At 40.6% G+C, this 22810-nt stretch overlaps 3 protein-coding genes and 1 non-coding gene across 6 annotated transcripts in view; 1 reads left to right on the top strand and 3 right to left on the bottom strand.

The window, feature by feature from the left end:
- Positions 1–3946: 3946 nt before the first annotated feature.
- LOC116702859 (transmembrane protein 100) lies at positions 3947–7690 on the bottom strand. The gene is made up of 2 exons (XM_032537354.1): positions 7178–7690; positions 3947–7066 (listed from the first exon to the last, which is right to left on the bottom strand). The coding sequence occupies exon 2, from the start codon at positions 6985–6987 to the stop codon at positions 6598–6600; it is 390 nt and encodes a 129-aa protein (XP_032393245.1). The 5' UTR covers positions 6988–7066; positions 7178–7690; the 3' UTR covers positions 3947–6597.
- Positions 7691–10196: 2506 nt separating this feature from the next.
- tedc2 (tubulin epsilon and delta complex 2) lies at positions 10197–16875 on the bottom strand. The gene is given in 11 exon segments (XM_032537345.1): positions 10197–11300; positions 11434–11627; positions 12774–12869; positions 13191–13335; positions 13594–13672; positions 13772–13825; positions 13951–14218; positions 14221–14550; positions 15469–15527; positions 16345–16484; positions 16594–16875. Coding segments are annotated over 11 exon segments (1530 nt in total). The 5' UTR covers positions 16609–16875; the 3' UTR covers positions 10197–11150.
- trnat-agu (transfer RNA threonine (anticodon AGU)) lies at positions 15947–16020 on the bottom strand. Its single transcript has one exon. It is a non-coding gene; the product is annotated as a tRNA-Thr (tRNA).
- A 4157-nt stretch (positions 16876–21032) lies between the features above and the next one.
- hmox2b (heme oxygenase 2b) overlaps positions 21033–22810 on the top strand; it is a 6159-nt gene continuing 4381 nt past the window's right edge. Inside the window, exon 1 of one of the 3 annotated variants that reach the window (XM_032537353.1) lies at positions 21033–21075. The gene's annotated coding sequence lies outside the window, so the exon portion shown is untranslated. Of the gene's footprint in view, positions 21187–22810 lie in introns of all 3 variants that reach the window. The other 2 variants (XM_032537351.1, XM_032537352.1) reach the window with 2 other exon arrangements.

Below are 22810 nucleotides of genomic sequence, written 5' to 3'. Positions count from 1 at the left end.
CACGTATTCATGGTAGATTGTGGGAAATGTAGTTGAACAGGAAATGCAGTTTAAAGGTACCATGTTTAAAGGGACAGGCTCACAGTAAAACCCAGAGATGTATTTTGAATTTTGTCGGTACCGGATTAAATCACAGAACAAGCAGAAAAAATACTTTTAACACTGGGTCTTTGTGCCAGATTTATTCCTCAAAGTGATCCTGGCTTTTGTCTGTCCTGGGCACACACAGGAAATGCAAGTTAAAAAAACAATATATTGTTTCCTCTTGAGGTGTGCATTATTATAACCTTGTAATATCACGCCATTTTTCTTTAGCATTTGCAGACTGAGGGACGGGATGTATGAGCAGGGGAGTTCATATTCAGTTGATGCGATGCTGGTAGGGTTATATGTTAATCAAGAGCCCACAGCAAATATGTGTAATTCAAAACAAGTACAAAGAATGAACACACACACACACACACACACACACATACACACACACTTGAAATGTATCAATTCATCAATATTACTGTGACAGAGCAGAGTTGTCAACATAAAAAGCAACAGATTGGTTCGGCCTCTGACACAGCTGCCTTTGAGGAAATCATAGAAATCACAAGATGATTAAAACCATTGTGTTATAAATAGAATAGCCTACTATCTTGGCTCAATAGTGTCTTCTTCATTGCTGCTCTTTTGAAGAGGGTCATAAAGGAGCAGAGCACACTTCCAGTAGTAAGTTTTTGTTCCTTTCAGGCTCATTATTGATCTGCACCTGACCTAATGACTACATTACCTTCAAGAGCTTTTGTTCAGTATTAGGCAACCTCCACCACTTAAATATTTTATACAAGCTACCTTCCAATTCTAATACTGCAAGCCAATTGTCTGTATATGGCACTCTTCTATAATTGGGAACTAAAGATGACGGTGATGGTAAATAAAGAAAACGCATTGCTCATTGAGTTTTTGATTCTCGCTGCACTTACTGGAGGTGTTGTATAATCAAATTATCTTGTAGTTGAGTGACCTCGGACAGGGCAGAGGCTGTGACATCCTCAATTGGATGCAGTTACTGTTTCCATAGAAACTCCAACCATTTTCTCAGTAAAACACAAAGTGACCATTAATGGCTAGGGAAAAAGCAATCGGTTGGTGCACTTAAATACATTTAAATTGAAAACGTTTATGGCAATACAACCATGCAGAATGTGCTCATAAAACTATGGCAGCAAGTAATCAAGCAAGTTAGAGCAGAACACTTTGAGCACATTTTGAAAAAAGCTTTTGTGGACTGAAACACTTACATTTGTTAACTGACTTTTGAGATAGAAAGAGAGACAGGAGATTAAGAGAAGATGGGAAGTGGTGGGATAGAAATAAAATTGCAATTTATTTTTTCCGTTGGTAATTGGCATATCTCCTATTCATGCATACCCAGAAATAATAAAAAATAATCAGTGTTCAGTGTGCATGACAGTGTTATGTTATTCCACTCTCAAGTATCTGAGTGATTAAATCCAATTGCTTCTCATCACATTTGTTTATATTACAGTGATACTTTGTGTTAATTTCATTTTTGCCAGTAATTTAATTTAATTGTCTGGCCGGGCAAGTGTGACAATCCAAGGTTGAAATCAGTAATCAGAGCAGAGGTGCAGTGGTACGTGCTTCTCTGTGCTTCCGTTGGAGCAGTCGCCCACTCATAGTCCCATAATCACGGTGCCTGTTCCCCAACGCAGAACTGTTAAACAGATCAAAGGTAAACAAAAGAGGAGCTATACTTAAGAACATTATTGGAATTAAAACGACCCCAGCAATGATAGAACAGAAGAGGAACATTAGATGTGGACTATTAAATATTAGATCTCTGTCTTCTAAAGCAACGATTTGATATCAGATAATCAAATTGATCTATTCTGTCTTGAACATGGCTGTGCCATAAAGAATATGTTAGTCTAAATGAATACACGCCTCGCAGTCATATTAATAACCAAATTCCTCGAGGCTCTGGCCAAGGAGGGGGAGTTGCAGCCATCTTTGACTCAAGCCTGTTAATTAATCCCAAACCTAAACTAAATTATAACTCATTTGAAAGCCTTGTTCTTGATCTTCTACAGCCAACAGGGAAAACGTTACAGCCAATTATATTTGTTGTTATTTACCGAGCTCCAGGACCACATTCTTATTTTTTACTTGAATTCTCTGAGTTTTTATCATGTTTAGTCCTTAAATCAGACAAAGTACTTATTGTAGGTGATTTTATTATCCACGTGGACGTTGACAACGATAGCCTTAGTATTGCTTTCAACTCACTACTAGATTCAATTGGTTTCAGTCAGAGTGTGCATAAGATCACTCACTGTAACCACACCCTTGACATTGACATGAAATTGAAGATTTAAAGTATATCCCTAGAATCCCTTTTTATCAGACCATTCTTTAATAACTTTCAAATTCTTAGTACCCGACTACACAAAATTAGATAAAAGCTTCTACACTAGATGCCTACTGGACAGTGCTATAGCTAAAGTTAAGGAAGGTATTACAACAACACTTAATTCAATGCAGTGCCTTAATAGGACAGAGGACTGTTATGTTAACTTTAGTCCCTCCCAAATTGATAGTTCTGTAGACGGTGTTCTGTTGCTTTTCTTAAAAAGAAGATGATGAAGTAAATGAAATTGGCAAATTAAAACAAACCTTGCAAAAACTTGAAAGTAAATGTAAAAGTTGTCTTACTAGATCTTAGTGCTGCATTCTACACTATTGACCATACCATTATGTCACATTAAGTTGAAATTAAAGGAATCGCACTAAGCTGATTGAAGTCCTATTTATCTGATCAATCTCAATTTGTTAATGTTAATAATGAATCCTCCAGGCATGCTAAAGTCAGGCATGGCGTTCCACAAGGCTCAGTGCTTAGACCAATTCTATTCACCTTATGTACGCTTCCTCTAGGCAAGTAGACCTGCTACACCAATAACTATTACAACTACTATTTCTAGTCATAGTTCCATTATCTTAATTGTGACTATTATTGCCACTGTTCATCACACCTCAAACCGGCACTGTCAGAGCCCGGGTCTGTCTGAGGTTTCTCCCTGAAAGGTAGTTTTCCTCACCACCTGAGGTTTCTCTCTAGAAGGGAGTTTTTCCTTGCTACTGTTGCACTAAATGTAAGCTCTTGGGGGAATTACTGGAGATTGAGAGGCGGATGAGTTGCTTTCATCTGGTTTCCTGTAGTCTGTGCTGACCCTAGCAATCCAACTGACCACTTCCACTCCATCTGCACTTTGCCCCTGTTGGCCTTCCCACCCTTTATCCAGACCTAAACACGGTCCCCTCCACACCCACACAGAAGTTTCCCAGCAAAAATACCACTTAATGATAAGAACTGTTCATACTAAAATACATAATCAACTCCAGATGAACTGGAAATAGAAAAGGCCTGTAGTTAATAACACGCAGAATTTGTTTGTCACTGTGAGGGCAGTTTGCCTATTTTATTATTTTGCCAGTAGGGGGTGTCATTTATTCTTTTTGATACTGGCCACTCTGTTTTCCTAACAACCAAAGGATCACACATCTCTTGGTATCTGATTAAGTCATCATAGCTGGCAGGAAAGCACATGGCAATGTGTCTATATACAGCATAGAAATTTCAAGCAGGGGAAGCTGAGGTGGTCTCGTCAACCAAAGATGTTTTTTATTTAATGTTCAATGTAAATGTTTAGGTGTGGTGATAATTATGATCTAAAGTGCACATTAAAAAAAACGTGTTAGTCTCCTTACTAACCACTCCCTGATGCTCTTCCAGATCGATCGAGATAGATCGTAGTACCTCTATTTTTTTAGATGACACTGAAAAATCTCCTAAAGAAAAGTAGTTTCATACTAAGTACATTTAATACATTGGAGAGTATTACCTCAAGGTAAAAACTAGAACTGCACAGACCAATGTGTTCACATAACATTTATTTAATACAACGATTAAAGTGTACATATAAGTAGAAATATACAGTAGAAATATAAAATTGTTATATATACAGCACCAAATAATAGAGGGCACACAAACAAACGTTATATAGTGTCACTTGCTGGAGTGACAAACCACATTGGCAGACAGCATGGCCGTCTACTGGGTGAGGAACGTATTTCCCAAGCAGCAGAGAGAGGTAGACTTTCCCTTTTATTTTTCAAAAGGCAGAAGGGAAATCACTTCACATCTCTAACAAACAAATACTGGTTACCTGCCATCAACTGAGCTAAAAAAGAACATACTCATAAATACTTTTTATGGGCATTTCCTTTGACTTGAAAAAGATTGAGGGCTGATGTGTGCATTACGCAGGTGCTTGCGAATACAGACAGATCTGTTAGTCCTATTTTTTGTCAGTACATACACAGATCAGAGAAGACTTAGTCTCTGGGGTTAACCTGGCATTTACACTGCTGTCAGTAATGCTTTATATCCCCTAAGAATAATGCTGCTCTGTTCTGGATGGCTGAATTCAAGCCAACTGCAGGGATCGCTCCCCACTCTTACATAAAAGTGAAAGGAATGACTTCCCATGTTCTGCTTTTGTCTTCCAATATTACTTCCTTATTCCCCGTCAGAGTTTGGCTAACAATCAGTATGCAACAGTACATCTAAATGGCACACTGAGCCGCAAAAAAATGTGTCAGAAAGGACTGATCAATTGCATGTCTATTGAAGCAGCTGGCCTCCAGGACAGTCTTTGGCATTGTGTGTTAACTGCTACCTCTGGGTGCATAGACAGACTTCACTCAGCATGAGTGTCACTAATCTGGTGACCAGAATCAATACAACAGTGATCAATGACAGTTCTCAAGGGCAAAGGAGTGCTTGTACATAGTCCTTCAAACGGAAACAGGCTACACCCAATTTCTATATATTCTGTATGTTGCAATTACTACTTCTGGGATTTTCATTTTCCATCCCACGTTACATTCACTGACAGAAACAAGAGAATATTTAAGACAAGAATAAATAGCCATCATTTGACTCATCCTGTAAACCCGCGCCAACAGAAAGCACCTATTCACAGAGTTGAGTGTAGTAACGTTCAAAAGAAACATTCAATGAAAGGGAAACCCCAGAGTCACATAAAGAACAAACATCATTATTCACTAGAGAACAGCCTTGTACCATATTTTCAGACAATATTCTTTCAACTAAGAGAAAATAATACACTTTCTTTGGCACAGAGCATTAAAGACAAATGTCAATGGACTATGGCGTTTATGTATAAGTGTGTCTTAATTTGAATGTTAAAAGGCTGTACACACTTCCTCCTGGGCTATATGACAATGGAGAAATGAGTTGGATCAAGTCAGAAACTAAACTGGGGATGTAGGATGGAGAAACATGGGATGGAGGAGGAGTCATTTTGGGATAAAGAGAGAGAAAGAACAAGGGGGAAAATTCTCAAAGGTTCAGATGGAAACAGGGGAATGCGATAGAGCCTTTTTCCATGAGTGCTTGCTTAAGGCACCAAGAGGGAGGGGCCCTGGGGGAGCAGGATCAGTCAAAGTGTCCCTTCAGTGGCATGTCCCCTCGGGTAGTGTCCTTCAATAATCCTGGCCTGCCCTGTGTGGGGTTGAGGTGCCCCACGAAGACACTAAGCTTGGCGTAAATGCTTGCACATTGACAGGAGGGCAATCAGTCAGTCAGTGCCCCTATCCTTTGTAATATGTAGCTGAAGCTACAGAAGGCCTTTCAGGGTATGTTGCTTTACTCAATGTTTCTCTTGCTTGGTGTGGACATGGCTATCTGTGCAAATATTTTGTTCCTTAGCCCAAGATCCAACAGTCTTTCCGTTTAACCATAATCTTTATTTGATCACACACAAACACCTTCCACTTCCCCAGCAGGTCCTCTGCCCTCTCCAGCTCATCGTCCACACAGATGCCAGTAAGATCCTGCTGGACTCAAGTTCCACTCTCCCATTGCGTAAAAAAAGCCCCCCAACACATTGCTGCGGTGTCACAGGACGAGTGAATGACGCTGGCCGCTGACGTGGGTGCGCTGCTCTTTCGGCTGGGTGTCAGGTTGCAGTCTTTGGCCCACTTCTGGCCTCTTGGAGGGTCACCTGTGGCACGAGGAATGCTGTGACTGACGTGCTTAGTGACACTAGCATTGACTCCGGCAGCAGCTCTGCATAGCGTGTTAGGTGTCTGCGCGAGCTCCCACTGCGACTACTTGTGCATATGTGAGTGTAAATATGCATGTAGTGTGCAATACATATTTGTGTGTGTCTCCTCAGAGGTTGTTTTGACACTGGACACCTGCTGTCCGATGATAAAAGAGCGTGAGGCAAGACCGTGTTCACCTCCTTTCTTATCCAAAATGGTCCAAACTTTACAGACTAAACAGATACTTAGTGTCCTGTCAATCTGTCCTTCCACTCTCTAAAATTCCTCAGCTCAAGTTCTCTCCAGTAAGTGCCGAGCAAAACTCTTTGAAAAAGACTAGAGGGGGGTTTGGCACCGGGAGGCGAAGTGGCGTTTTCTTTAGCCAACCCTTGAGCTCCCAGCCTGGGGTATGTCTCTGCAATCAAGTTCCTACCACTGTTTTCCCCATGTGCTTCACAGGGGACACTGCTCAGAGGTGAATGATCCTCCCTCTTTCTTTTTCCTTCTCTTTTTCTTGTGGACAGTCCAACAGGTGGTGGCCATCAGCAACAGCAAAACACCCATGACAAGTAGCACCACTGACACCACTTTAGTCTGAGGCAGGTCATTATAGGTGTAGGTCACCCCAGTTCCTGCGACGCCGATCACCAAAGAGATGATTCCAAAGGGAAAGATGCAGCGGTACCAGGACTTCTCCATGCCTCCAGTGGCCTGGGACAGACGCTCCAGAGAGGAAAGCACATCAGGGACTTTAGCACCACCAGCCTCCAGGGACTGAGCCTCCTGCCCCGCGTTGGTCTGGGGCTGGGTTTGGCAAGCCAGGTGGCCCGTTGTACAGCCCATCCTGATGGTGTGAGCTGATGAATCCTAAAGCCAGGTTGCAGCGTTGGCCTCCTGGATCACGTTCGCAATCAGCTCTGGCCTGGAGAAAAAGGAAGAAATAGAGAAAGGAGAAGGAGGTCTATATAAAACGGGGAAAAAAATACTGGAACGTGTCAGATGAAGGCTTCTAAGTCAGCACTAAAATCCACTCACTTTGCCCTGCTTTCCCTCCCTCTCTTGCTGTTTCGCTGTACGCGGCTGGCTCTCTGGCAGTACATTGTAGCCTACACTCTGCTGAATGTAGTGGCGGGGGATATATATGGGAAGGGGAGGAGCCAGGGAAGAAAAACAGGGAAGTCAGAGAGCTCTGATTGGTCTTCTTTTGTGTGACGTCAAACATTGAAATAGGGAGAATAGAAGTTGACGAAGCACAGGAAGAGGGGGGAGGGGAGAAGAGTTGACTGCTCCCTCTTTTCTTTAACTCCGCATCACTGCCTCTCAATTACAGTCTTTTTTCTTTTCTTTTTTCTTTTCCAGCAGTATATAAGCCTCCCCTTGGGAATACAGAAGCCTACTGCTCACTGGAAATCATAAGAGAAAGGGGAATCCTTTATCTTAGATTTCAAAGTTATTTTTTCCATCTCACTCTGCACCACAACAGCACAAATGTGCCACCTCTATATAGCAATTACCGGTATGGCAATGATGTTCACATCACATCCCTCTACCTCCCGCTTAGACATCAGCTAACAGCTAACAGAAATGCAAGACCACCCACACACTCCTCTGTTTATGACACACTCCTCGGTTTATGTGCATGCAGACACCTAAAGACACTGATTTTCAGAACATCAAATATACAATGCCTTTATAATGTAAGTGTAATAAATATACTAATGAGCTTGCCCACACGTGACAGAAATACAAAAAAAACACAGGCTTTCCCACCCACTCACACTGCTGGTGCCAGAATCTTTTCTGTATGGAAGGCAACCCAGGAGTTGCTAATCCCCCAGCATCTCTCTCTTCCATGAAAGGAAAATCAATCCAGACAGCTCTCTTCTTCTAAACTTGCTTGTTATATTATAGCCTCAGCTGAATGTCTGTTTTTATCTTCAGGCATTAGGCTATTGGATTTGATATGGCAACATAATAGTTTTTTTTCTTTTCAAGCTTTTTGAAAATTAACTGTGAACTTAATGGTCATTATGGCAATTTGTTGCTGAAATGGCGATGGGATTTATGTGTACTGTTGTACCAGACGCAAACGGTTATTTCAAGTGTATTTAAGGATAAGACAACATGCCTCTTAGAAATGCATGAAAGCGGTTGCAAAAATGATTTGATCCCACTACAGTTCTAAAAAGCCATCTCTTAAAGCTTTGCGAGTATTAAAACCAAGTCTGTGTCTAAAGAGAAGAGACGAAGGACTCAGCAACTAATAAGATTTAATTCTGAGTTTCAAAAACATCTCTATGCTTTAATAAATAACTGGCATGACTTCAGCTGAGCAACAGGTTTCTCATCAATGAGATAAAAGCATTCTTACTCTTTAATAACCACAATGCTTACATTATCAGAGTTAGGAATACTTTATTTCTTCATATAAATACCAAACATGCCTAAATATGAACCTCGGTTTTAACACTGTCCTCTTTGCCTTGGCAGAAAAACTCAACTTGACGGAGGAAGCTGGCTTAGACCGGCTGAATGGTGGGGGAAATCAAATAATGAACTGTAATGCAGCCTAACTGATGACCCCAATGACTTAACAATCCCTGTTGTAGCTCACTCTGCAACAGAGCTGTAGATGAGCAAAAGAGGAGTAAAAGAGGTGAAGTGAGGAATGTGTTTGTGAGGGGCGGGATGCGGGAGAAAAAACATGTTCAATGGGCATTTGATGGAGAGAAGTGGATTCTTGGTAGCACTGCTCGGTTTCTGTGGATTTGTACTTGGACAAAAAAACAAATGAGAAAAGGGTGAAAAAAGTGAAGAAGTAGGAAGGAATGTGTACCACAAATAGAAGGCTATTCATCTCTGCCCCTCTCTGTGCGAGTAGGTCTACTTGTGGCATACAGCAGTGCCGGCATGGAAAAAAGATGGAGCTTCTGCCTTGGGAAGTGAAACTGATTGGGATCTCCCATTATGTGACTAAAAGAGGCGTGAGAAAAATGAGACAAGTGTGAGACATGGGTAACCTGGGCAGGGCCAGGCCATGCTGCTGATGTATGCAGGTCACAGGAAGGCTGAGTTGCGTAGGCGCTACTGCCTCTGGGACTTGTGTGTAGTGTTGACGTGATCTCAAAGATGCTTCCACCTCTACTCGCTTCACACACACTGATCCCAGAGTGGGAAGACAAGAAGTTGCAGCACACTTCCACAGTCGCACAGATAACTTGGCTGCAATCTTCTGGTGCTGGAACAGAAATCTTGCAAACACATGTGACTGGATTTCTGGTTTTAATCTGGAGCAGTTGGCCTAATCAATGAACCCCTGTGGTTTTTGATAACAATGTGAAGCTGAAATAGTCATCTCCTTTTTACAATCTTTTTATTCCTCTCCTTAGGGAAGCATGCCATTTCCAGCTTGCAGCACGCAGAGAGCCAGGCCCCTAGGCATCTTTGTGACTCAGCCGGCTTTGAGTGTGCTTGTCCCTGTGTTTGTGTGTAGCCTTCATGAGGGTTGGTGCAGCAGGGCTCAAACACCCACGTCCTGCTGTGTGAACCCAGCGCCACCTGTTGCCCAGTCTGGCACAGCCCCTGCCATCCACACGTCATTTGTGGACAAGAGCCTTTTAAGCCTCACCAAGCCTTTCTACATTTCACATACGCCCTCACACAACCAAACCAGTTACCAGTTTTATCAGATCACAGAGACATCATATTGGCCCCATACGTGTCACATATCATTCAATGTATGAAAGATTATGAAAGCACAGCACGGAAATCAAACACATCACACGGAGAAACATTATAGTAGAGTACTGGGGGATTGGGGTGAACTGAAACAAACTGAAAAGGTTGCAGGTCTGTCTCGTGACTAACAAACACAATTATTCAACCTCTGTGAGCTCTTCAGAATCCTTGATTTGCCAGACAGTCGGAAGAAACCGAAGACATGGCATCCCTGCTGCTTTTGGAGAAAGACCAGTTTAAAATAGGATGAAGCCCCTCCATAGCTGCTTTAAAATCACTTAAATCCACACTGAGTAAAGTAAATAAAAATTAAAAAAATACTTGTTTTTGTTGTTGTTTTATTTCCAGATTTCTAGGTCACAGATTGAATCCAACTGCCAATTGATTGATTGCTTTCGGTGCGACACTATTAACTAAACAAGCGATTAACATTCGTCACCTGTGTGTTCTATGGTCACTCGTCCTGTGAGTTGACTGCCATCTGCTGGTACAGTAGGGGTTCCAAGAGCTCCATTACTGACCTCTGGTCACGGTTTTCCATTATTCTAGGTATTAATTGGTATTATTGCAGTACAATTCTACACCAAAAATCTAAATCAAAATATAGTTTAAACATGGAACTAGCAATGAACCATTAGAAAAATATAAATCTACACTGTTCAAACTGAATTATTTCTGAGAAGGCCAATCTGGAATTACAAAGATCCAGACTGTAAAAGCTATTCGCCACATGCTGACGTCATGTAGTTAACGCATCTCATTATTGGTAAATCCATGCCAATCCAAATTTGGTGATATTTCATATTTCAGATAAATTGAAGGGTTTAATGTTCCTGTATGGGTTGAGAACATTCTTGGGCCTCTAAAGCTAAATTAACCGTGTAACCTGTAACCTGTAACCTGTAAATGTAGCACTTCACAGTCAGAAACATCAATAAAGAAAAAAAGAAAAATAAATAATAAACATGACTTTTCAGTCATGCAAGTCACAGAACACCAACAAAAATCTTCACAGCAATCGCCTTGATTTAAGGACAAATATGCACTGAGTACCACGACATTATGTACACCTTCTTGCCCTTAAGCTATCCAATATAATGGTCTTGCAATTCATTTTATTGTTGGGACGGTGTCAGAGGGATATGATTCAACTACGCTGGATTATTATCATCATTATTATATTGAGAGGTAATATTTGATTTATCTTGTGCATGTAAAGAAGAGGTAAACAGAGTATAACTGGTAACTCTGTGTAGTATGCTCTGTAATCAGTCAAGCTCACAGTCCAAGACTATGGCCGGGAAGCGCTCCCCTCCTTCACCCAGCAGGGAGTACATGTTTCTCAGCACACTGATGTTGGGACATCCAGGCCCAGGTACTATAGACGAAAGATGAGGGGACAGAGTGTCCAACAGAGCCTGTCACAGAGAACAAAAGACTGTCAGCACATTATTTCTTCGTAGGTATTGACGACTACTCAGCACAGAACTGCTCTCAAATCAATTACCCCGATTGGGTATTTTACCAGGTACTTCAACGCACAACCCTCACCTGCTCGAGGTACATCTCCTGTTGCAGCAGTGCCACCCTCATCCTCAGCTTTTCCAGCTTTCTGAACTCTGCCTCTGTCGTGTAGGTTATAGTCAGGGGCAGGGGTGCAATCATCTCATCTCCCCACACGCCATTTGCCCCAGTGGGGCAAAGACAACCTGCCTCTGGCCTCCATCGATCCCATGTTTCCCACTCTGACGGAAAATGTGGTTATTTTTAGAGCGTGAGCAACTGTACCCTAAAACGTTTTTTTCTGCTCTGCTGCCTCAGCTTTAAATAGCTAGGCTCTTGCCTTGCCACGTCAGGATAGACAGCTTTAAAACCCCACTGTCACGGGGGGGGGGGGGGGGGGGGGGGGGGGGGGGGGGGGGGGGTGGTGGGAGTACTGTCGAGGCCAAGGAAAGTACTGATCTGGCACTGCGGCTCTATTTCCATGCTCCAAGATGAAGAGGCTGCATTAGCTCGTTAGCACGCTACATTCATCGCAACCTTTATTTTTTTTTAAATGCTGTTTAAATGCAATAAACAAATAATCCCTCTCTTGAAAATTAAACTCTCTGAAACAAAATACTCACTCAAAAAGGGATGCGAGATTGGATGCATTTGCTCACAACACAAGATAAAGATGGAGGTGTGTGGGCTAAGCAGGGTGCTAGAAATGAATGGAAATGTCTCTCACACACTGACTTTAGCAACATACTTGCGCTGCACTGGAGCTATAACTGCTGAACATAAACAAAACTCCCTCCCTGGAGGTGAAATCGTCATTTGAGTGGTGTGAGTGGAAAATCTCAAGGTATTCAGCCTAATTATAACAGTATCGTTGAAGGTAATGGAAATGACACCATGTTACACACACTGTAGATACTGAGTGAGTGATACCCTGACACCCAGACATGATAATTCAAACACAGGGTCATGATTTCTCTGCCATCGTCCTCTAAATTATGCAAGTTGTACATGTTCTAAGTGAGATTAATGCACATCTGTCCTTGCCTACGTTGTGGCCATTTAACGGTTGTATTTATTTATTCACTATTTTTGGATAGTCTCTTTTATTTTGCCTGTAAATCATTTTATGTTGTTTCTTTGATTGTATTATGTGTAGGACCCACTTGAAAACGATAACATTTATTTTGAGGGGCTTATCCTAAATAAATAAAAATGTGCATTTAATTATGCAAGTCTGTGCTGTGGAATAAATCATTTTAATAATGCATCTTCTTCTGCTCATGACCACCTTCATTCACCAAAGCCAGGTTGACCATTCATTCTTTTAAAGGGGAACACTTGGTTTGAAAAGTTAGGCTATGTTGTGGTGAAACTGGATTATTTCCTACCTTGTTTCGCTTGGTATGCAAAGTTCTGGAGTTGTGCTGCTGTCATCGACAACCTTTCAAGTGTCAGAAAGCAGTCATTCTTGTTTGCCTTACCACCTGTATAAAAATACACAAAAAAAGAATTTCACATGCAACATTATTGCAGGCGATAGTGGAGTTGTTTGGTTTAATTGCATAGTGCTAATAGGTCTCGTGTTTGTAGTCAGGGAAATTGTCAGGAGGACTGGCAGAGGCTCGTCACTGACATAGCAGTCTAAATAGCTCTTAGAGAGCCACTTTCTGCCAACTCCCTGTGTAGTTTCCTCCCAAATTAATATTTTCTCACCCACACACTTATGTCATCAATCCCCTTCGTTTCTCCTCATTCCTCCATGCCTAATTTTGTGTGTTTGCATGTGTCACACGTTCAGTCTTTACCCAGCTCTGTGGCTGCTTCTGGCATCTCTTTGGCCAGAAGCTCTTTTGTCAGGCAGTGCTGGGTGAGGTCATGCCCTGTGTGAGTCAGCCTGTTGACCAGAGCCCTGGTCTGGTCCGGGCAGCCACATGGCCAATCCTTGGGGAACTAGAGGGGTCAGAGAGACAGGATCAAGGACAACATGCTGGGTACCGGACTGCTTGGTGGAATTAAAGTGTATAATCGAATTTGTGCAGAAGCATACTCTGTTAATTTCTTATAACTGGCTTACAGAAATCAATACAATTCTAACAAACTGTGTCACTACAGTATATTTTCAAACTTAACATTACACAACATGGAAAACAAGTCTAAGGCATCCCAGCCCAATTTTTTAGGCTTCACTAACAACAAAAGGAAGGATACCGTAGCTCTCATTCTCTCCATGAAGTGACTCCTCCCAGGCGCAGGTTTCCTTTGTAGGGCAACAACTTTGTCCCATAACCTTAAAAAAAAAAAAAAAAAAAAAAAACTTAGTGCCCAAACACACACTGTGGAAACAGTTGTAAAATTCTCACAATATTGACAGACTGATTTTGGCCACCTGTTTTGCTTGCTCCTCAGAGATTTCCATTTTGAAGTTTGATCAGAAGCGTTCCTGCCGTTAAGCAAAGGCAAACAGAATGATTATTATAAGAAGGCAAACACATGTTTACCCCCTTCTGACTGTTACTGTAAACACTGAGTGGTTTTCTTTATGGTCCAGCTGTGTAAAAAAACTACCCATTCTGTCGAAGTACACTGTGAGCTCCAGACCCCTGTGTGTGTGAAACAGGCACTGTGTCATCTGAAGGAATGGAGATAGCTGCAGCTCTGCCCGGGTCATTTCCACTCAGCACGTTGCTTCTAATGGTCTGGTCTTTAGAGTGGCGGGTTGAGGTGTGTAATTGACCCCGATCAAGAGAGTCAGACGCTGAGACAGCCTGCTGGGATTTCCTTGCTGCTGCCTGTTGATGCACAATTCCACCTGATGGGACAGGACAATTCTGATTATTTTTCTATTGATTGTGGTTTTGCACGGCCCAGGATTGTAGCTAGCTGAAGGTTTTGACACTGACATACCAGGCTTTCTGTGCTGTTTTCTGTCAAGACTGGCAGATTTAGAGGTTGATCTGGTGGTCGTCTGATTTCCTTTAGAAGCTGCGGATGCCTGCCTTCCCTCTTTGGATGAGCCAGCTGTGGTGCCGGGCTCTTTTTGAGGTGCAGATTGTTTTTTTGAGGCTTTTTTGGAAGATCCTGTGCCAGTGCGGACGCGGAGGGCTTTCTCCAGGGCTCGCTCAAGCAATTCCATATCTTCCTTCTCCCCTGGTGAAGTAACTGTGTCTGTGAAGATAGCAGCAAGCAAACGTGTGGTTACTGTTTAGGTATTCTACCATTTCACCAGAAAGTCTCTTTAGACATTATGTCCTTGATAACAAGAATGAAATCCAGAAGTGTGAATATTTAGAACAGGCAAAGTCATAACAGTTGCACATGACAGAGTCAGGAAACGGGCAGGACACATCACTGCAGACCCATCTCACCCCGGACACAACCTGTTCCAGCTTCTCGCCTCTGGTTGACGCTACAGAGCTCTGCACGCCAAAACCAACAGACTCAGGAACAGTTTCTGTCCATAAGCCATCTCTCTGATGAACAGCTGACTTCTGACTCACAGTGTCAGGTTCAATTCCTGTGCAATAACCCAGCATCACTGTCTCTAATCAGCCCCTGTCTACTGGTTGCACTTATTATTTATTCATCACCTCTATTTCAGAGCTGTTCATACTGTTCATATTGTAATGTAATACTTATATAATAACATAATACTTAATAATTCCAGCATCCTTTGCACTATGCTCCATAATTAAAATAATAATTAATCATAAAAATAATTTACTCAGCCTCAGCCTGTCTATATTGTTTCTGTTTATAGTGTGAATGTATTGTTTGTTTTTGTTGTTTGTTGTGTATGAGTAAGCACATTGTGAGCAATGTATAATCTAAAGCAAAATTCCTTGTATGCGTCCTCATACCTGGCAAATAAAGCTGATTCTGATGACTGCTCTGATCTCTCTCTCTCTCTCTACTTAGCTGCATTAATTTAAAATCATAAAAGGCACAATTTATCATGTTACATGTGATGTGTAATCCCTTTTTGTAGAATCTTTAATTTAAAGCGAGGGACAACAGATGGAAAATTGCCTTCAAGGCTAACTCATTTGCAGATACCTGACAAACAAACTCATATTTTTTAATTACCTATAGCAGCACCATCTGCACATTCTGACTCATCACAGTCTGTCTTTGGTTGTGGCGTTCTGTGAGGAAAAGAAGTCAAGTGATTACACACTCAAAATAATCAACAGGAGCACAATAAAAGGAACACAACTAGGCAACAATATTATAAATATTTGCACAAGCAACTTGTTAAAATAAGTTTCAAAAAACTTAACTTTTAGTGGTAACGGGCAACATCAAAGTTGCAGTTCTGTATGAAACTTGGGGTTTTTACAGACTTTTCTAAAATGTTAGTCTTGATAGCCTACATGCAGTTAGCCACAGATCCCAATTGATAGCTGATTGGCCGGAAACTATTTTACCAGTACAAACATTGGTGTTACTGTAAAGATCAACCCTTCTTTGATTATATGGACATCTAGCACATACACACAGTAGGCATTTCATTTGTCCTTTTGTCCACAGAGGTGGAGAAAGTGAAACTTCGTAGTGCTGGAAAAGGCACTGCTGGGATTCGAACCCAGGATCTCCTGTTTACTAGACAGGCGCTTTAACCAACTAAGCCACAGCGCCGGATGGGTGCACGAGGGCACAGATATTCAATTTATTAAATCAGATCACGGCTAATGACGACCATACCCTTATGATTTGACTATTGTTTTGCTATCTGTGTGACATGAGAGGTAAATATGGTCTGGGCCTGATACACGAGACGCAAACTTAACAAAAGATCAAACATCCGCTTCTATTATAAGTATATTTGCATGTACATACGTTAACGTATTATTACATAAATACTTTTCTTTGACATGATGTTTTTAGAGTTGTAAGATTAAACTTTAAATGAGAGTTTGAGCACTGATAAAACAGTGTGGTTAATATATCAGATTTACTTACAAGGTCCGTAATAGTTCTCTGTAGAGTTGTATACTGTCGTTAATCTTGGCTTGTTCCGCTTTGCATGACTTGATAACTTGTTCAACCATAAACAGCAGTGACATGCTTGTGTCTGGATGTCGCGCTGTGGTCACTCTGTTCTGCCGTGACAACACGTAAGAAACCATTAACAAACTTTTGGTTTAAAAATATGAATCAACGTTAGCATGTTTACTGGAAATTCCGATCTGTCACAAAGGTCCAAAATACCTCTTTGGTTGACATCTTTTCATTAAAAAAACGAAAGGTTTTATGTGCGGACCCGCGAAATCGAAATCGTAGCGGATGCGGAAGTCACATCTCCGTTCCCCGCTCAGTGCTTGATGGGAAAATAAGTGCCCGTGATGCAATGTGAAGATGTTCAAAAGGGAATCATTGTCTTGTCACTGGTCTAACACAGCAGCAAATTAATAATGTATATTTAACTTTACTCGATCAAAGACGTTGTAATCTAGCTCCCATACATGCATGGGCTTCAACCAACCTGGCAACAAAGTGCTCACGTCTCGCGAGACGTGTCGTTGTTACCAGGGACGCTGCTCCTCCATGTTGCCACAACAGCTCATTTGCATCATGTAATAATAATAGCTAATAATAATACATTTTATTTAAAGACGCCTTTCTTGGCACCCAAGGACGCCGCACAGGGAATTCATAAATTAAGAACAGCAAAACAAATACTATACAACAGCAAAACAAATACTATACAACAGCAAAACAAATACTATACAACAAAACAAAACCAATACTATACAATAGCAAAACAAATACTTATACAGCAAAACAAAACCAATACTAAGAGCAAAACAAATACTACACAGCAAAGCAACAGAAAAGGCAGAGCAATAGACATTTCGGTGGAATAGGCAGTTTTAAACAGATGTGTTTTTAGTTGAGATTTGAAATGGGGGAATGAATCAATGTTTCTGAGTTGGGTGGGGGGGTGGGTGGGGGGGGTAGTGAGTTCCAGAGACGGGGAGCAGAGCGGCTGAATGCTCTGCCCCCCATGTGTACGGTATGTAGATTTTAAGCTATGAATTGTGCAACGATTGTTTTCAGCGACAGAAAGAAGGATGACAAAAAAGTAATAAATTCTTTGCTCGCTCCTTTTCTTAATCAGAATCAGGTCCTGTGCTCATACACAAATGTGTCATGAAATGTGTAGCCTGTTGCCACTTGCAAATGATTACTCTAAAGAACAGTTTGTCATTTTAATAACAGCATGAAACTATGTAATAATTATGTTCCCAAGTAGCCTATTTCATTTAATTGCTGTCCCTGTGAGTGAGTTACAAACAGGATATGACTTGTTTTAGGATAATTGCTTTTTTTGTAACATTGTAAATTATCCAACACTGAGGCAAAAGTATTTATACACAGATATAGGCCTAGTAGTTAATGATCACATCAGTAGCCTAAATCTGCCATAGGTCAGAGTATCTTGTCCGTTGGATCTGATTTGTGCGCTCTAAATTAATTGACCTGAGATCACGCTCCTCACACCAAAATAGGGTGTTTTGTTCTACAGTAGATTGTCAATTGACTGTATGATTATTAATCATGACAAAAGAAATGTCTGTATGCGCACAATTATTACCTTTTCTCACAGCAGAAACGTTGGCTTCTCAAGCACAGGTGGCTGCTTTACGTTAAGGTGTGCCAGATCTCTGATATTGTGCATGGTGGATTTACTGGCATGTCAAAGTGGAACAAAGCCATAATTAATGTTCTTAGTTACACAATGTGCATTTTTGACAAAATAGTTAGTTGAAGTGTTCTCAGATAAGAAGTAAAGAACTGCCAAAGGTTTTAACCCCCTTGTTGTCTTCCCGTCAACCATGAAGTTGTCCTTTAAAATTAACTTTTTTTGCGCTTTACTGATGTATTTGTCACTTTTTCCATGCTTTGGGTGCTTATTTTAAAACCTGAGCTGGCTTAATAATAGGTTTTACACTTATTCTTGGAATTTATGGTCAACAAACCTCATTTATATCAAATTATACATATACCGGTACGTTTTTAGTTAAAAGGTATAAATTATTAATTATTTTGACTTTATTTTTATTTGAATAGTTAAGATCAGAAAATGTGGAGTGGATCACAGATGAGTATATATCAAAGTTTAATCCAAATACAGCTTTGAAACCATTTTTTAAAACAAATTCAAAGATTAAATAAAACTCAAAAATCAATCATTAATTTTACATGAAGAACATTGTATGGAACCATCCATGTTATTTTTCTGGGCAATTTGATTGAAAAAAATGAATATTTCTGATATAAAACAATTTAAAATGGGTCAAATTTGACCTGAGGACAACACCAGGGTTAAGACACAAGGCTCTCTTGCTATCTTGACAGTAAACTTCAGAGAAAGATATTCATATATTTGACTGGCGTGTCTCCTCTGTGATTATTGCTATTTTCTATCCTTGCTGTCAAAAGTCTGTCTATTTGTTTGTTAACTTCCACTTTATGAGTAAATCTTGAATTATTCAGGAATTATTCAGATACCATTTGACTTGTCACAGCAAGAAAAGCAGAGGTGGAATTAATGTTGCAGTACACTGATCCAGTAGTATTGATGAAGTTACCAGTCACACGTTTGACAGGTCAAAATATCTGCTTTTAAAAATTCTATTTAACTTTCCATTTCACATTGTACCCATGTGGTCGTGTGCAAAAAAGATATTGTGATGTTTAATTTTTATATTCTTGTCTTTTGTTTTATCTCTCTTTGGTTTTATACTGTTTTGATGTTTCCCTCCTGTCATATTCATTCTGCTTTACTGATTTCCATGATGTGATCAAAAGAATCAGATCACAGCTGCTATGTCAACGAGTGATATGGTGACATGGACCTCCTGCTGCATTTCAGTGTGTTAATGTGAGAGTTTTTGATGCAGCGTTTGAAAGCTGCCCAAGCCATCAGCATACCACATATGGGGTCCTCCGCTGACCACAGTGACGAACAAAACCAAACGGCAGCAAACTAGAGTTAAAAAGAATCATTGCCAAACATTTTGTTTTGTGAGTTTCTCTCTGAATGCACCCTCCCCCTATCTCTTATTAAACTGCATCAGTGGCACAGAATTACTTACCAAAGCAATTTCATGTAGTGGCAACAGCTTGCTGGCCCTGTTGGAGGGAAGTGAATCATCTTGTTAGCTCATCTTTCCCCCCACCAGCCTCATGTAGCTCAACCAACCTTGCATCTGACACTGCAGCCGGCTGCCAGACTTATATCAGGCTCTGTGTCACACACACATACACAGACACAAACACTTGAGCATGGACCCACACATATTAACCAATGGACAAATCTGCTCAGCAAACAAACAACTACCTCGTACATAATTTATGAGCAGCATGTGTGACTCATATGTACACAAAAACACCTGAAAAATCCTTATTAAACTGTGATCTGTAATTGGCAGAATACCTCAACAGCATGTCACCAACAAGATAATAGGAAGGAAGCTTGTTTTGTTTGTCCCACAGGGACTGACCACAATGTTTTTAATGTACAACTAAAGAAATACTCAAATATTCATGGTTGCCTCTGTGTTTGGGGCCTGCTCAGGACATACACCTGTTAATATGAAAGCACTCATTTTTAAGTACACAGTACAGTGTGTGTTCACAGTACACTCGTGTCAAGCTCATGACGCGTCAAGCTTCTCCAGTTCTGCCCCCGGACACCTCTGCAAATCTCACACCTTTCATTTAGTGGTTTCTTTAGTTTTTACCAATTGTGTTTGACTCAACAATGAGCATTCGGTATTGGGATTTGTTGTGGGTCCAAATGCCCAACTCCTCAGTTTAAATCCATAAAAGTAGCTTTAATATTTTTTGTGTATTTGATTCAGCTAAATTATGAATTGTAGTTATTAGGCAATGGAAAACTAACAATGTTGAAAATGCAAGGTATAAGCTTTGTGTAGACAGACATGTTTCTACTGAAGTGTCCACAAGCAAGAGAGTCAAACTGTTACAGCTTTAAATGTGTTTATGTTGTGCTCGGGGAACCCTGTGTAAAGGAGGAAGAGAAGAAAGTCTGACCCAGGGTCACTTAAACTATCAATTAAAAACTGATGAGCCAAATTAACTACACAGAGATAATGACAGAGTCATAACAGAGATAATTGCATGAATTACATCCTTGTAATCATTTCAGTAAGAGCAGAGAGAGCGTTGCCAAAGGGGACTTTATCTGACATGGGGGTGACATTAGGAATGTTTTAATTTCTGGTCTTACTTTCAAGAATAATGGAGGAATGAAAATATTTCCATGAATAAACGGAAACATCTCATGCGTGGTATATATGAAAAACAATCATGTAACATTACATAATGTGTGTACTTTCAGTTAGTACAACTATGGATTAACCAAAACACGATTTGATTGGGCTTTTTAATCAGTCAGACTGTTAGGGAAGCTGTAACCTGCCAAACCATGGTAGGCCTATTTGCTGGGAATGCCATCTTGTGGTTATATTCTTCTTCTTCTAAATAGAAGTTAAATAAAAAATAATAAAGCATATTGCTATAATATCAGTATCTGTTATAGCATGGCCTGTTAGTGTGCATTGCCATATTTCTGTTATTCCACTTAGCATAACAAAAAACTCCAGTCAAACCGAGCACGCTGAAGCAGTCACGTTTAAAGCTTCGGACGTCATCGTTCACGTGGTAGGTTTATTCCTCATTTAGATACAAGCTCCGACACTATTGTATTCAAACAGTACGTTGCGCAGGACTGGAAAAAAGCTTCGGAATCACCTGCCCATCTCTACCTAAAATGTAATGTAACGCCGCTCGTCAAATCTTACATTTGTTAACCTTGTTGAAATGCTAGCTAGCTATTAGCTAGGTTATTCAGCTAGCATCACCCCACAGCTGATCCCACCTATGGCGTCAAGTTAGCTGTTGTTTTCAAAATGATTCTCCCAGCTAGCCATTTAGATGATGTTACCGTAACAAGTAACAAACGAGACATGTATTCTCATTTCGACGAAAGGCGGCTTGAGATTTGGATTTCTGATTAGATAGAGGAACTGAATTGAATTAAGTAACTAAGAACTACCCTTTAGCTACACCACACAATTCTTTGGGATGTGTGGTAATGTTAAACACCAGAAGGCCTAGCGTTAGCTAGCTAAGGTTAGTTCGGTCAAGTTGGAAAGATTTGCACAGATTTGAACTTCCGGGATCAATAACTCATCGCCGAAACCTTAATTGAAACATAAACGACGCATCTTTCCTACTTTAAGGTAGACAATGAGCTACAACATCATTTTCACCAATATGATTTGTAAATCTGACGTGGAAAAATACTGGTCTATGAGCAGGGGCCGTCTACATATGCGACACCAATATTTAATAGCTTTATTACAGAAAGTGGTCACCAAAATTACGTGAATCCTGCTGGTTATACTAACGTTACACGACTTGTTACTTAAAAAGTGTCTGCATAATTTTGGGCAATAATTAATGGGGGAAATATTCAATAGTTATAGTGTCTCCAACTATTTCACACAAAATTAGTGCGTGTATAGTCCCTATAAGCGTACCAAAATCATTAGTTAAACTGAAACGGCGTTGCGTTCATGGGTACATGATTGTTTTGAACCTGCCTTTTACCACACGTCGCTGCTGATTGGGCAACACCCACCAGGCAGGGTAACACACACTTCAAAGGCCATAGCACATCGCTTTACACGGAAACATTACCTTAAACCCCGAAACCCTGAGATCGAACCGGATGAATAACGTTTCCTAAGCCTCCTGCTGGCTATACTAACACTTTTGAAGAAAAGGAGAAAAAAAAAAAAAAAAAAAAAAAACAACCTCTTGCAATATTTATTGGGGAAAATAAATAGATTTAATGTCTACAAAACTACTTAACACACTCCTGCTGGTTATAATAACACTTCAGAAAACAAAATACATATGCTATATGTACAGAGGGTTCAGTTTTACAGGTTGATTGCCATCGCCATGGGGGCATCGGTCAGAATGCATGATTGAGCCACAGAAGTCCAGTCCATTCAACAGAAGTTTATTTAATGAAAGGGAATGAGGCAAACGATGATGGATAACACAGACGCGCATGGGTTGGAGAATCTAGGAAGAAACAAATAGAAATTAGAACTTAACAAAGTCAATTTTCTCACATGTTAACATAACGTAATTAGATAAATAAAGCTGTCATGGAAATATCAGACATGGTCTCAAGAAATAAGGTGCAAAGTAAAACTCATCTTACCCGCTGCCACCCCACGTGAAGGTTTAGAAAACACTGACTGAGAAGGAGTGCAGTCTATAATTGAGGACTGACCAGGTGAACTCAATCAGGTAATTAAGGTGGAAGCCAATCAGTGGTGAAGACAGGGAAGGAAAGGAAGTGAGGTACAGGAAGTGAGGT

Source organism: Etheostoma spectabile, chromosome 15 (assembly GCF_008692095.1).
Source record: "Etheostoma spectabile isolate EspeVRDwgs_2016 chromosome 15, UIUC_Espe_1.0, whole genome shotgun sequence".
NCBI classification, from domain to species: domain Eukaryota; kingdom Metazoa; phylum Chordata; class Actinopteri; order Perciformes; family Percidae; genus Etheostoma; species Etheostoma spectabile.
The sequence above is the reverse complement of the archived record's forward strand: the minus strand, read 5'-3'. Positions and strand labels throughout refer to the sequence as shown.

What these genes read in the sequence shown, in the direction of transcription:
- LOC116702859 (XM_032537354.1), bottom strand. Translation starts at nt 6,987, where the DNA reads ATGGGCTGTACAACGGGCCACCTGGCTTGCCAAACCCAGCCCCAGACC.